The 15001-nt window shown below is 38.9% G+C and overlaps 1 protein-coding gene across 2 annotated transcripts in view; it reads right to left on the reverse strand.

The window, feature by feature from the left end:
- RPS6KA5 (ribosomal protein S6 kinase A5) overlaps window positions 1–15001 on the reverse strand; it is a 187793-nt gene that overhangs the window by 129401 nt on the left and 43391 nt on the right. For both annotated transcript variants that reach the window (XM_020900771.2, XM_070469793.1), the window contains exon 2: window positions 531–602. In XM_020900771.2, coding sequence (XP_020756430.2) covers window positions 531–602 — 72 coding nt within the window. The remainder of the gene's footprint in view (window positions 1–530; window positions 603–15001) is intronic.

Below are 15001 nucleotides of genomic sequence, written 5' to 3' on the forward strand. Positions count from 1 at the left end.
AGCAGGGTAAGAGAGATTTGTGTTTTTGATCCTTACCAAATCTTTTAAACTTGCCTTTTGTATCTCTTCTCTTTTTCACTTTAGTTTCTACTATAAAGTGACTCAGGCACACGTATACACATGTCCCCTCTTCCAGGAGTCCCTTCCCCTTTAGGTCACCGCGGAGCACCGAGTAGACTCCCCCAGCTACATAGCAGGTCCTCAGGAGTTACCTGTTTCACACACAGCACCAATGGGATACAAAGGAACACACCTGTCCACGCATCTCACCACGCCCACTTTCCCCCTCTGGCGTCCATACCTTTGTTCTCTACATCTCAGTCTCTATTTCTGTTTTGCAAATAAGATCATCAATACCATGTATTTCTTCTATGAACGCTCTGCTCACATTCTCTGACAGTTCTCCTAATGGATTCCTTATTGTTTCAAAATTTTAATGACTTCTGTGTTGGTGATTTCAATCCTTTGTCATAGGGATATCAAGTGCTTTATTTTTCCTCTTAAAAAAAAATAATTAACTTAAGACTTACCTCCAGTTCCTAAGACCTTTAAGAGCTCAAAATTTTCAATCCCCACCTTCTCTGCATGTCCGGTTAAATTAGCTAAAAAAAGAAAGAGAAAAAATAAACAATTAAGGGGATGAGTAACAGGAGACAGTCCACGGGGCTTCTGATGTACGCAGGGCTTTATTTCTTGGAACGTTAAATAAGGCTTCATTTGATCACTATTTATTAAACAGTACAGCTGTGCTTCATGTAATTTTCTGTATCTCATATATTACAATGTTTTTTTAGAATTTTGTTACTATATATCATTTGTATTGAAGGTCAACCATAAAGTGCTATAGAACTCTCTACTGACCAAATAAACTGAAAATGAACACAAATTCTAATATGTAGATAGATATGCACGAAGAAACCTAGACAGATTCAGAAGATGTATTCATTTATTCAACAAATATTTACCAACTATAAAAGCCACTCCAAGGCCCCAGGCTGTACGCCCCACCCACTTCTGCCACCAAGCCCACGACCAGCCAGCACTGGCACCTGACCACGCTGAGTCCCAGCGCCCTCGACTCTGACGTGAAAGCGCTGATCTCAGTGAATTCTGAGAGCTCTACCAGTCTAAAATTCTAGAACTAGGCCTAAAAACATAAACTCTTCAAAAACACATTCTGGAATAAACAAAATGAGGATATCTTATAATGAGTATTTTCCAGTGTACCCCACTGAATTCTGGTCCCACTCTACGAGATGTTGAGAAGTGTGATGTTGGGGGAAGGTGGGGAGGAGTGCTCAGGCTGAATGAATCTGGAAACAGTTAGCTTAAAGTTTCACAAGTTTCCTTAATGCTGAACCTCACAGACACTACACCATGAAAATATGCATGTGGATCTTCAAGACTGAGATACTTACATCTGTCAAATTTATTGGACCACAAGTTACTTTTTATGGTAATACCTATCCATACTGTGTGAACCAGCAGATTAGAAAGACATGATTTAAAAAGACATAGTTCAAATCCTAGTTTTACCGTTTAAAAGCTCTGTAATCTTAAATTACTTTTCTGTTTCAGATCCCTCTAGTGTAAAATGGGGATAATAAAAAATGCCTGCCCTCAAAACATATTAGTGCCCGCAATTTACATTGAAATGTATTTTTAAAAAGATGGATTGATGGGAGGATACAGGTATGATAGATACATGATAAAGAAGGGCTTCCCAGTGGCTCAGTGGCAAAGAATTCACCTGCAATGCAGGAGGTGCAGGTTTGAGTACCACTCCAGTATTCTTGCCTCGGAATCCCATGGACCGAGGAGCCTGGTGGGATACAGTCCAAGGGGTCGCAAAGAATCAGACGTGACTGAGCACACACATACGTGATAAAGAAGGCACAAAAATGCTAATTGCAGAACCTAGTGAGTAAAAGGATTTCAACATACAATTCTTTCAAATTCTCTGTATTATACTTGAAAATGCTCATAATAAAATGGCAAATGATAAACTAGTGCCTTGTGATGATTATGTGAGCATAATTCACACAGTATTTGCTGTGTTCAACTAAGACTATTAGTGTTCGTAAATAAATTTATGCTTTGGGACTACTGGACTTCCCTGGTGGCTCAGCTGATAAAGAATTCGCCTGCAAAATGGGAGACCTGGGCTCAATCCCTGGGTTGAAGGTTCGATCCCCTGAAGAAGAGAAAGGCTACCCACTCCAGTATTCTGGCCTGGAGAATGCATGGACTACACAGTCCATGGGGTCGCAAAGAGTTGGACACGACTGAACAACTTTCACTTTCACTTTGGGGACTATAATTTTTTAAAAAATTAGAATAAGAACTTTTAAATAGAATTAAAAGTTTCAGAGGGAAAAACAATTTCAGCATCTTTCCAAAATTTAACTAAATGCATTAACTTAAAAAAAATTTTAAATTGTGGTCACAATTAACCACAGAACAAAATTTACTATCTTAACCATTTTTAAGCATACAACACTGTACTATTGTGTTAACTCTAGGTACATGGTTCACAACAGAGCTCTAGAATTTTTTCACTGAGCAAAACAAATTTCATTTAACAATGACTCTTCTCCCTCTCTTCCAAACTTCCAGAAACCACCATCCCATTTCGGTTCCTAAGAGTTTGACTATTAACACATACGTTCATAGTGAGAGCAAATCAGCATACATGGCCCGTGCCTCAAGTTCACATGGGCTTCAATGAACACCCAAAATACAGGTAGTATCTTAAAATCAACACAATAGCATACCCTCCTGCAGTCTGTCACGCAGACTATAGAAAAAGCAAACTCACAGGAAACCATCACTTCTGAAATAATGACTTAGCTCTAAATGAACATTAAAAGTTCTGTTATTTAGTGCTGTAATTGAATGTTAAGTTCTGTTATTTTATTCAAAAAATTCTGAAGTTTAAGACATTATTAAAGAGTCACATGTTAAAAGTTATTACTCCTGATTCTACTAGGCGTCATCTTTTATTTACAAGGAGACATGTAACGGCCCAGCTTTCCAAAAGCACTGTCCGTACGTTAGGGGGAGCACACCGACTGAAATCGCCCACCCAGCCAGGCACCAAAGTCACCATCTGCATCCTGGTGAGGAACGCGGAACTGATAAGCCACCCCCAACCGGAAGAGTGAGGGAAAGGTCAAAAGGAGACGCCACATGTCTGACCACCTCCCAGAATCCTTCTCGCTGGCCTCCATCTTGGCCGAACAAGGCGTGCACCACCAGAAAGGACTCTGAGTCAGTGACTGGCTAAAGGCAACCCGGAAACGAATCCCAGCACCATAAGACCTGCGAGCCACATGGCAGAGCGGTCCTCCTGGGTCCCCTCACCCTGCTGCTCTCGGCCTGGGCGCCCCTTCCCAATAAAATCTCTTGCACGGTCAGCACATGTGTCTCCTCGGACAATTCATTTCCGAGTGTTAGACAAGAGCCCAGTTTTAGGCCCTGGAAGGGGTCCCCCTTCCTGCAAAACATATACTATTTCTCCCATATCTATATTTGCAGCTGGACTAAGGGAGATAAGGAACTACCCTTTGGTACACAGTCACTTCAGCCTTTCACTAACCACAGAACTTCTCTCATAGGAAATTAGAAGAGACCATCAATTAATTACACTTGGTTCTACAAAGCATACCATCCAGGAAAGCCTGATCTTCCACAGAGATGATTCAGATGATCCGTGAAGGCCTGTTTTCATTCTAATCTACTCTCTCTGTTCTTTGGTTTCTGACACAGATTAACACTTTGCCTGCAAAGAGGGCTCAAGGCGTCCCCAACCTCCGATCCTGGGGAGGGGCGGTCACTGCGGTAAAGGCCCCCACGAGGAGGCGGCCAGCTCTGCTTTCCTCAGGGCGTGTTCTCAGAAGAACCTCCTCTCCTGGCCTCAGCTGCTGCCGAGTTTGTTTATTCTGTGTAACTGCTGAGCTAAGGTGGAATGGGAGAGGGTCTTCCCTCCCTCACACTTCAAGCCCCAGGAACTAGAAAAACCCAACAATGCTGGCCTTGAAAAGCATTTAGCCCTAGGCTTATAATAACATGCTTTATCCACCTTAAGTTTCTCTGGGAATTTATCTTTCCTGGCCTTTCGTTAATTAAGAACTGTCAGATTCCAGTGAACAAGCTCACAGGTAGTACCTGCTTGAGAGAAAAGAGTCCCTGTGGCCCCGTGCAGCTCAGCCAGGTCAAGGATCCACTGTAAGTGACCAGAGAGCAAACTCGTCAGAACGCTTCACGCCGTCCTGTCTTAGCCTCCGCTGGGGCGCAAGCAGATGTAACTGCGATAGGGTTTCTTACCCAACGTCCACAGCTTACATTAGGGCTCACTCTTGGTGTATGTTCATTCTATGGCTTTGGACAAATGTATCCACCACTGTAGTATGTAGTATCATTCAGAGTAGTTACTGTCCTAAAAATCCTCTGTGCAGGTTTCTGTGTAGACATCAGATTTCAACTCCTTTGGGTAAATATCAGAGTCCAACTGCTGGGTCATGCTGTAAGGGTACCTTCAAGTTTTCTTTTTTTTTAATTCATCTGAATTTGACTTTTTAAGCAGAATGTGACTTCCATTCACAATACTTGCTCTGAGTTACTTTTTCAAGGGCTTTAAAACATGTCTGGACAGGCTTATCATTATGCTACTCTAAACACTTTTCTTTGAAAGACAAGCCCTATGTACACACACCCTGGTCATTCAGATGGTAAAGAATCTGCCTGCAATGCAGGAGACCTGGATTAGATCCCTGGGTCAGGAATATCCCCTGGAGAAGAGAATGGCAACTCCCCCCCCCCCCCCCAATATTCTTGCCTGGAGAATCCCGTGGACAGAGGAGCCTGGCAGACTACACCCCATGGGGTCACAAAGAGTCAGACATGACTGAGTGACTAACACTTTCACTTTGACATATGGACAGTGATGCCCATCAAGTTGGTTCAGTTTAACACACTTCATCTTTAGAGGCCTGGCACATACAGTCAGTAACTACAGGGGATGAAAGGTTTAAAGAGTAGATCGCAAAAGATGAAAAGCTGCTTTAACAAGTGTTTTTTTTGAACACCAAGGTATACACTTCAGAACACTTTAGTGACAAAAGACTTGGTTTATTAAAGAATCTGTTTTACAGCTAAACACTTCAGACCATGAGGCTAACACAGGTGACATATACCTTACAACACTGTAGGTACTTCCGTCTGTTAAAATGAGCCAACGTGAAACTAGAAAAGAACAAGCAGCTCCGTCAGCAATGCCACAGTCACCCAAGAAACGCCACCCTTGACAGGAGACGACATGCCCCATGGGGAAGAAGTATATTTCCTATTAAAAGGAATTACCAAACCTTCTTCCAAGGTTGCTGCATCAGCTCTGCACGCATACCAACAGCAAATGAGGGCTCCTGTTGCTTCATATCTTCACCAACATTTGGCTTTCTTGGTGTTCTGAGGTTTGGTCATTCTAATAGTTGTGCAATGATTATCTCACTGTTGTTTTAATTGGCATTTCCTTGATGACACATGATGTGTGTCATATGCTTATTTTCATATGCTTATTTGCCATGGGTGTATTTTCATCAGTGAGATGTCTGTCAAGGTTACTGGCCCATTTTTAAAAATCAGGTTATTTTCTTATTGTTGAGTTGTGAGAGGTTTCTGTGTATTTTAGATAAGTCACTTATCAGATAATATCTTTTCTATATATTTTCTTCCAGGATGTGACTTGTCTTCTCAATCTCTTCACACTTTTTGCAGAGCAGAATTTTTGAATTTTAACAATTTTAATAAAGTCCAGTTTATCAATTCTTTCTTTCACAGATCATGCCTTTGGTGTTGTACCTTAAAAGTCATCACCACACCCAAGGTCATCTAGGCTGTCTCTCTGTTATCTTCGAGGACTAAAAAGTTTTATGTTTTACATTGAGGTCTATAATGCACTTTAATTTTTGTGAAGGATGTAAGGTATCTCACTAGATTCAGTTTTTACATGTGGATGTCCAATTGTTTCAGCATCATTTGTTGCAAAGACTATTACTGCTTCATTGTATTGTCTTTATTCCACTTTCAAAGATCACCTGACTATATTTATTTAGGTCCATTTCTGGGCTCTCCAGCCTGTTCCATTGCTATATCTGCCTATTCCATCCTCAATAACTCACTGTCTTGGTTACTGCAAGCGTGATGGTAAGTCTTAAAGTAGTGTGTGTGTCAGTCTCTTAACTGTCCTTCTCCTTTGATATTGTGGTGGCTATTCTGGGTCTCTTACCTAACCACGGAAACTTTAGAATCAGTCTGTTGATCTACACAAAATAATGTATATTTGGATTTTGATAGCAGCTACACTGAATCTATAGACCATATCTGCAGACCAAGTTAGGAAGAACTGATATCTCAACAAATTGAGTCTTACTATCCATGAACATAGACTATCTCTCCATTCATTTAGTTCTTCTTTGGTATCCTTCAACAGAGTTTTACAGTTTTCCTAACATAGATCTCCTACATATTTTGTTAGATTTATACCTAAGTATTTCATTTTGGGGGGTGTGTGTGCAAATTTAAATGGTATTGTTTTAAATTTCAAATCCGACGTGTTTATTGCTGGTAGGAAGCAGATGACTTTTGTATATGAATCCTGTGTACTAAAACTGTAATAAAACTAATTGCTTATTAGTTTCAGGAGGGTTTTTGTTGTTGCTGTTAACATTGATTTTTTTTTTCAAATTTTCCACATTCTCAACATGCTTTTAATTTGCATTTTCTTCATGACATGTTGAATATCTTGTCATGGATATAATGGTCATTTGTATTTTTTGTGTTTGTGAATTGTCCAAATCTTTTGCCCATTTTTTGTAGCACTATTTATCTAACTGTTGAGTTTTAAGAGTTCTTCACATATTTTATGTAAAAGTACTTTGATAGACACATGTTTTGCAAAGGTATTCTCCATTCTATAGTTTGGCTTTTTATCTGTGTAACTGTGTCTTTTTAAGAGTGAATTTTAAGAATTTTGATGAAGTCGTAAATTTTTTCTTTTATAGTCTATGCTTTCTGGATTCTAAAACATCTCTGCCTACTCAGTGTCATAAAGATGTTCTTTAAAATGTTCTTCTGGAAATTTAGTACTTTTAGCTCTTACATTTAAGTCTATGATCCAATTTGAGTTAACTTTCTTGTATAGTGTGAGGTAAAGTTCAAGATTCATTTTTTCTCATATGGATATCTAGTTGTTCTGGTACCATTTAAAAACAAACAAACAAAAAAAAACTTTTTTTTTTTTTACTAGCAATTTATGTTGGTTGTCAAAAATCAATTTGCCATGTAAATGTGGATTTAATTCATGACCCTCTATTCTGTTCCAATGCTCTATGTGCAGTCTTATGCTAGTAGCTCACTGCCTCAGTTATCGTAAGACTTGAATCAGGCAATATAAATCCTCCAATCTAGACAATTTTCAAGATTGTCCTGTGTTTTCTTATAAATTTTAGAATTAGGTTTCAATTTCTACCCCAAAAAGCCTGCTAGGATTTTAACTAGAGTGTTTACTCTATAACACTTATTTTCATCTAAACTACTAGGTTAATAGTTTAATCTATTAACAATCTAATATAATCATTGATATGGTTGAGCTTGGGTCTATCACTTTATTATTAATTTTTAACTTGTCACTTCTGTTGTATGGTTCCATTTTTCTATTTTCCTGACTTTTGAAAAAATTATCTGAATGATTTTTAGAATTTCATTTCAATTTTCAGTCGCATTTTAGCTTTACTTCTCTGCATTATTTGTGTAGTTATTGCTCTAAGGAGTACAATATATATCTCTAACTATTCACACTTCTCTGGCAATTGAAAAAAAGTGCCATTTCACATGAAATACAAAAACTTTTCAACATCCTTCCTGGTACTGCCACTGCACATTATACGGGATTTATAATATCTTCCATGTATGTTATCAACTTCACACTGTTATGAGTTTTGCTTATATAATTTATTAAGAAATAATAACGAGAGAGACTTCTACAGTTCTCCAGATATTTATAGTTTCTGATGACCTTTGTTTTTCAAGGATACAAAAATTCTATCTGGTACCACTTTTCTTCAGCCTTGAAGAACATCCTTTGACATTTCTTGTAAGACCAGTGATGAATTTTCTGAGTTTTATCTGAAAGAGACATTCTTTTATCTTGATTTAAATTTTTATCGAGACACAATTAACATATCATAAATCCATCCTTTTAAAGGATATAATTCAGTGGTTTTTAGTGTCTTCACAAGGTTGTGCCATCATCACCACCAGAATCATCTTCATTCTTGAAGGATATTTTCCTTTGATAGAGAATACTGCATTGCAGGCTTTTTTTCCCTTTGCTTCCAGCACTTTAAACATGTCTTTCTGCTCTTTTGGCTTATAAAGTAAAAGTTAGTCATTACATGGATATTGCTTCTCTGTCTGAAACATGTGATTTTTCTCTTACTGCTTTTGATTTGCTTTTTATCTTTGGCTTTCAACAGTCTTGCCATGATGTGTCCTTTTTTCGTTATTTTAATTTTTATTGGAGTACAGTTGATTTGCAATGTTGTGCTTTCTGCTGTACCCGAAAGTCAATCAGATACACAAATACATATATCCACTCTTTTCTACCTCCTGAGAAATCTGTATGCAGGTCAAGAAGCAACAGTTAGAACTGGACATGGAACAACGGACTGGTTCCAAATTGGGAAAGGAGTATGTCAAGGCTGCATACTGTCACCCTGCTTATTTAACTTATACGCATAGTACACCATGCAAAATGCCAGGCTGGATGAAGCAAAAGCTGGAAGCAAGACTGCCAGGAGAAATATCAATAACCTCAGATACACAGATGACACCACCCTTATGACAGAAAGCAAAGAAGAACTAAAGAGCCTCTTCATGAAAGTGAAAGAGGACAGTGAAAAAGTTGGCTTAAAACATAACATAAAAACTAAGATCATGGCATCTGGTCCCATCACTTCATGGCAAATAGATGGGGAAACAATGGAAACACTGAGAGACTTTATTTGAGGGGGCTCCAAAATCACTGCAGATGGTGACTGCAGCCATGAAATTAAAAGACACTTACTCCTCAGAAGGAAAGTTATGACCAACCTAGACAGCATATTAAAAAGCAGAGACATTACATTACCAACAAAGGTCCATCTAGTCAAAGCTTTGGTTTTTCCAGTGGTCATGTATGGATGTAAGAGCTGGACTGTAAAGAAAGCTGAGAGCCAAAGAAATTATGCTTTTGAACTGTGGTGTTGGAGAAGACTCATGAGAGTCCCTTGGACTGCAAGAAGATCAAACCAGTCCATCCTAAAGGAAATTAGTCCTGAATATTTACTGGAAGGACTGATGCTGAAGTTGAAACTCCAATACTTTGGCCACCTGATGGAAAGAACTGACTCACTGGAAAAGACCCTGATGCTGGGAAAGATTGAAGGTGATAGGAGACAGAGGATGAGATGGTTGGATGGCATCACCGACGCGATGGACATGAGATTGAGCAAGCTCCAGGAGTTGGTGATGGACAGGGAAGCCTGGCGTGCTGCAGTCCACGGAGTCAGAAGTCGGACACGACTGAGCAACTGAAGTGAGCTGAGCTCTTTTCTAAGATTCCTTCCCCATGACAGTCATTATGGAGGACTGAGTAGAGCTCCCTGTGCTATACACCAGGTCCTCATTAGTCTTCTATTTTATACACAGCAATCTGCGTATGTCAATCCCAACCTCCCAGTTTACCCCTCCCCCTCTTGCAACTAGTAGCCATAGAATTTTTTTCTACACCTATAACTCTGTTTCTGTTTTATAAATAAGTTTATTTGTACCATTTTCTTAGATTCCACATACAAGTGATATCATATAATTTTTGTACTTCTCTGCCTGAAAATATCTCTAGGTCCATCATGTTGCTGCAAATGGCATTATTTCATTCTTTTTTATGACCGAGTAATACTCCATTATAGATATGCACGAAATCTTCTTTATCCACTCTTCTGTTGATGGACATTTAGGTTGCTTCCAGACATGATATGACCTTCTTTGGGTTCATTTGACCTGGCATTTACCGAGTATCTTATATCTGTGAGTTTCTGTTTTTCATCCAATTTGAGAAACTTTTGCCTTAATTTTCCAAATGTTTGTCCTATCCCATTCCCTCTCTCCTCACTTTCTTAAGACTGCAATTGCACGCATGTTTGATTGATTGATACTAAGAGGTCCCTGTGGAGAAGGCGATGGCACCCCACTCCAGTCCTCTTGCCTGGAAAATCCCACGGACGGAGGAGCCTTGTAGGCTGCAGTCCATGGGGTCGCTAAGAGTCGGGACGTGACTGAGCGACTACACCTTCACTTTTCACTTTCATGCACTGGAGAAGGAAATGGCAACCCACTCCAGTGTTCCTGTCTGGAGAATCCGAGGGACGGGGAAGCCTGGTGGGGCCGTCTATGGGGTCGCACAGAGTCGGACACGACTGAAGCGACTTGGCAGCAGCAAGAAGTCCCTGAGACTCTATTCGTTTTTTTCTAATGTTTTCTGTTCTTCACATTAATTCCCATTGTTCTATCTTCAAGTCCACTTACATTTCCTTCCAACATCTCTATTCAACTGTTAAATTCATCCATTAGATTTTTACATTTCAAACATTTATTTATTTATGTATTTATCATTTCTAGAAATTCCATGTGGTTCTTTCTCATTGTTTCTATTTATCGGATAAGATTTTTTATTTTTTCATTCACTGAGAACATGTTGCTTTATTTCATTGAGGATATTTTAAGAGCTGCTTTAAAATTCTTGTCTGCTACTGCCAGTATCTCATGCATATCAGGCTAGGATTCAGTTGTTTTTATTTCCTCTTGGGATATGTTCCATTTTCTTGATCCCTCCTGTGTAGGATAATTTTTGATTGTATTCTCAACATTAACCCTTAAATGCTAACTTGTGAAAACTCTAAGATTGTTATTTTTCTCCAGCAAGAGTTTCTTTTGTTTTAGCCAGCAAATATCCTGGTTTTGCCTGGCCTGACTTGAATTACAAATCAGTTTCTTAGAAGGCAGCTCTAGGCCACTTCAGATTTATATTTTAAGTCAAGCTGTTATGAGACTGTTGTATTCACACATGGTTCAGAAGTAAATGCACACATTTTCATACACAAAATTTGAGGACTCTCCCTCCTCTGAGGCTCCTCCCTCTCAGGGATTCCTCCACTATCTTCAGTGGCCAAGGTTCTCTGACTTTAGTTTCCCAGTTTCTCTGACCAGAGAGACTGTTATTTTTTCATCAGAGTCCAAAGAAAACAACCCTGAAGCTAAAAATAGTGAAAGGACAATGCTACCTTCCCCACCTCCTTCAACTGTGTCCTCTCCCTAACAGCCTGTTTCTGTCCACTCTCAAGTGCCTTAGACACTGCTTTTTCTATTAAGTTCAGTTTTCACAGTTACTTTCTGCAAAGTAATTCTCTAGTAGGTGGTCTTATTCTGACATTACAAGAAGTGATGGTCTTCCTAAGTCAACATCCAAATAAAATAGCAGTTTCTGCTTTTCACTTCAACTACTACCCGTGGAAATTAACTTCAAAGAGCAAATAAAATATTAAAGGTGATACAACATAGGCCCATCTCAGTGATCATGAGCTTAATATCCATATGATTCTTTCTTTTACATCATATCTGTTAGACATGGTAAGTAAGCACACATATGGAAGTAAATCTACAGGAGGCTCTATCATATTTAGGCAGTGGGGAATACTGTTCATTAACAAGATTTTCTTCATTGTGTTAATGACAAAACACATAAAAGCAAACAAAAATATGATGTTTTACAGAATCCAAGCAATGACAAACATATAGTCAAGCATGTGAGCCTAACAGTCTAAATGGTTCTCATTTCTGTTATTATTTTTCATTGTAGTTAGAAGTCTTTGAGCATGAAAGTCTAAAAATAAACTACATTTCTCTTAATTAAATTGTTAACCTAAGAGCAAGAGCTCAACCTTCCCAGCAATGCTACTAACATTCATTAGAACAAGACTTAAAATATTTACACATTTTACTTTATCCTAGAGGCACAGGGAACACCAGCCACTTAAAGGAACCTGTATCTCTGAGTCATCTACCTGCCTCAGTAAAGTCCAGAATGATATGTCAGGTGACCTGTAGCCACCTGGATGTCTGAGACCAGACTACCAGAAACAGACCTGTACCCAAGAGAGGCAGAACTGTCCATTGCTGTCCTCATGTGCGGAAGGAGATGGTTCTCATCGTGGCTGTAGGAGCTCCTTCACCTGTGTCAGGCATGCTTCTGCCCGACTCTCTGTCTATTCCTTCTCGAAGATAAACAGAAGTCACTCATTATTCAAGAGTCCAAAACTCTGACTGGGCACACTCAGTAGTAAGCAGAGTCTCTGTGTTCAGAACAGTCTCCATCCAAGGCCTGTTCTTTTTTCCTTTTTTGCCTCAAGCTTCTGGCCTGGCCTGATCTCTTGAGAAGGCCATTCTCTTGCATGCCTCCTTTCACTATATAATGGTTACTAAGTGGGGGCGGAAGTTCTCTTGGGACCTGGTGTTCACTCATTGTGTGTTCTCCTCTATAAACCTTCAGACTCACACAGCTCAACATGCTGGTCCCAAGATTATGATTAGGCGGGTTTGGGAGGGAAGCAGGAGCTCTCATGGAGGTAAGCTACATGCACCAATGCCGCTTTTAAGGAAAGTTCAGTACTGGCCTGTTGGAAGCTTGCTCAGCTTTTACAGACAATGTGGTACTGAGTCCCACCAGCTACTCTTTCTTGCAGACAGTTCCCTCATGACTCCTGAGGGATAAGAATAATATGACTGAGCAGGCTGGGCATTTCTGGATTTCCAGCTATAATTAGCTAATTGCACCAAAATCTCATCCTCAGCTCCTAAATTCTATATAAAAGAATTAACTTCCCACAGAAACATTGCCTATGGAAACTCTTCACAAATACATAAAATAACAAACAATATCAACAAACTTTAATAAAGTAGTCCAGAGCTACTTAGTTGGTACGGAGTATGATCATATCATTGCTTATTCAGCTCAGTCCAGTAGCTCAGTGGTGTCCGACTCTTTGCGACCCCATAGACTGCAGCACGCCAGGCTTCCCTGTCTATTACCAACTCCTGGATCCTACTCAAACTCATGTCCATTGAGTCGGTGATGCCATCCAACCATCTCATCCTCTGTTGTCCCCGTCTCCTCCTGCCCTTCAATCTTTGCCAGCATCAGGGTTTTTTCCAATGAGTCAGTTCTTCGTATCAGGTGGCCAAAGTATTGGAGTTTCAGCTTCAGCATTAGTCCTTCCAATGAATATTCAGGACTGGTTTCCTTTAGGATTGACTCGTTTGATCTCCTTGCAGTCCATTTTGATGCCCATATCATATGAGTTATTAAATATTAGCAAATGTCAACTAAAACAATAAACATTTCTGAACTTTTCAAGGTCTACTTTAGGCCTATCTCTATAATTAATCAGTTTAGGTAGTCTCTGCTCGTCAAAAGAATTTGAAGATTTTTTACATTAGTACAATATTAATCATTTAGAAAGGACAGGTATGAATAATCTTAATGTTTCACAAAGCAATTTTAACTAACTTTTTTCTTATTAAAATATTAGGGACTCTTCCACTGAAAATACTTCCCTTCCAGGGACCTCCCTGGTGGCCCAGGGGTTAAGAATCTGCCTCACAATGCAGGGGACACAGGTTCAGTCCCTGGTGGGGGAACTAAGATCCCACATGCCTCCTGCCACAACTAAGGAATCGGCACCACAATGAAACATCCTGCATGACACAGTGAAGATAAACCAAATAAATTTATAAAGAGAAAATCCTTCCCTTCTTGATTAGTGTTATTATCCTATAATGTATCCTCCTATAATGAATTCTTATTGGTTAGGAAATAACTTTTAAGATTAAATTTAACTAAACCCTTTACAAGAAGTCAATGGATTTTTCAAAAATATGTTTGCCACAACTCTAATAAATTTCAATTAATTCAAAAACTCTCTTTAGAAAAGTCTGATGAACACTTCTTAAAGGAAAAATCTTATTGTGTACAACGACTATGAAATACTTGATTCTTCACACTGTAAGTGGGTTCCTCCAGCTTCTCCCATAATATTTATGCAGATATGTGCACTGTGGGAAAATATGACTGATGTAACTTTTAAAGTAATAAATTCACACTAAAAAGATCATTGTCTTTTCTCCCAAATTCAAATAGCATTTTTGTTTGTTTTTTACTATAAAATAATCCACATTCAAAGTTTGAGAAGACAAACAGTATAAATAGGCCTAAAGAGACCTGAAAATCTCCCACAGTCCCACCACTCAAAGATAATTATCGTTAATCTTTGTCATGTTTTTCTAGGATTTTAGCCACAAACAAACGATTGATAAATGCTTCTTAACTTTCCAGGCCATTCTATTATCAAATATAATTTGTAAAGCACATAATCTATAATTCTTTTTTTTTAGGTTGTGAGATATTTAACTTGGAACATCCCACTCTCACGGAGGAAAAGAATCAGTAACAACACATTTTTTTATTCTGTTGCCATAGTTTCTGCTAAGCTGCACACATGTAATTGCACAGAGCATGTGCTGAAATCATTTTATTAGATCCAATGATTCACTTATGCTAAAGTGAAAGGCTTAATTTAAAAGCACTTTTACAATTGAAGTAGAAATAAAGAGAATAATGCTTCTGAAGCCATTTCAAGTAGGTTTCTTGGTATATGACTGAGGCACTCATATACTAGATTTTATTCGGTGAATTAGTTACTTATTAAATTTGCAATAAGCTGTGAAAATGGAATTTAATAGAAAAGACTATGGAGTCTGCGGATATTAAAGGGAATATCAGCATCATGTGAAGCTACCAGACAGCCTTATTGAGAGCACTGGTCCTCATTCACTCATTTAAGAAACACTT

This window comes from Odocoileus virginianus, chromosome 6 (assembly GCF_023699985.2).
Source record: "Odocoileus virginianus isolate 20LAN1187 ecotype Illinois chromosome 6, Ovbor_1.2, whole genome shotgun sequence".
In the NCBI taxonomy this organism is placed as follows: Eukaryota; Metazoa; Chordata; class Mammalia; order Artiodactyla; family Cervidae; genus Odocoileus; species Odocoileus virginianus.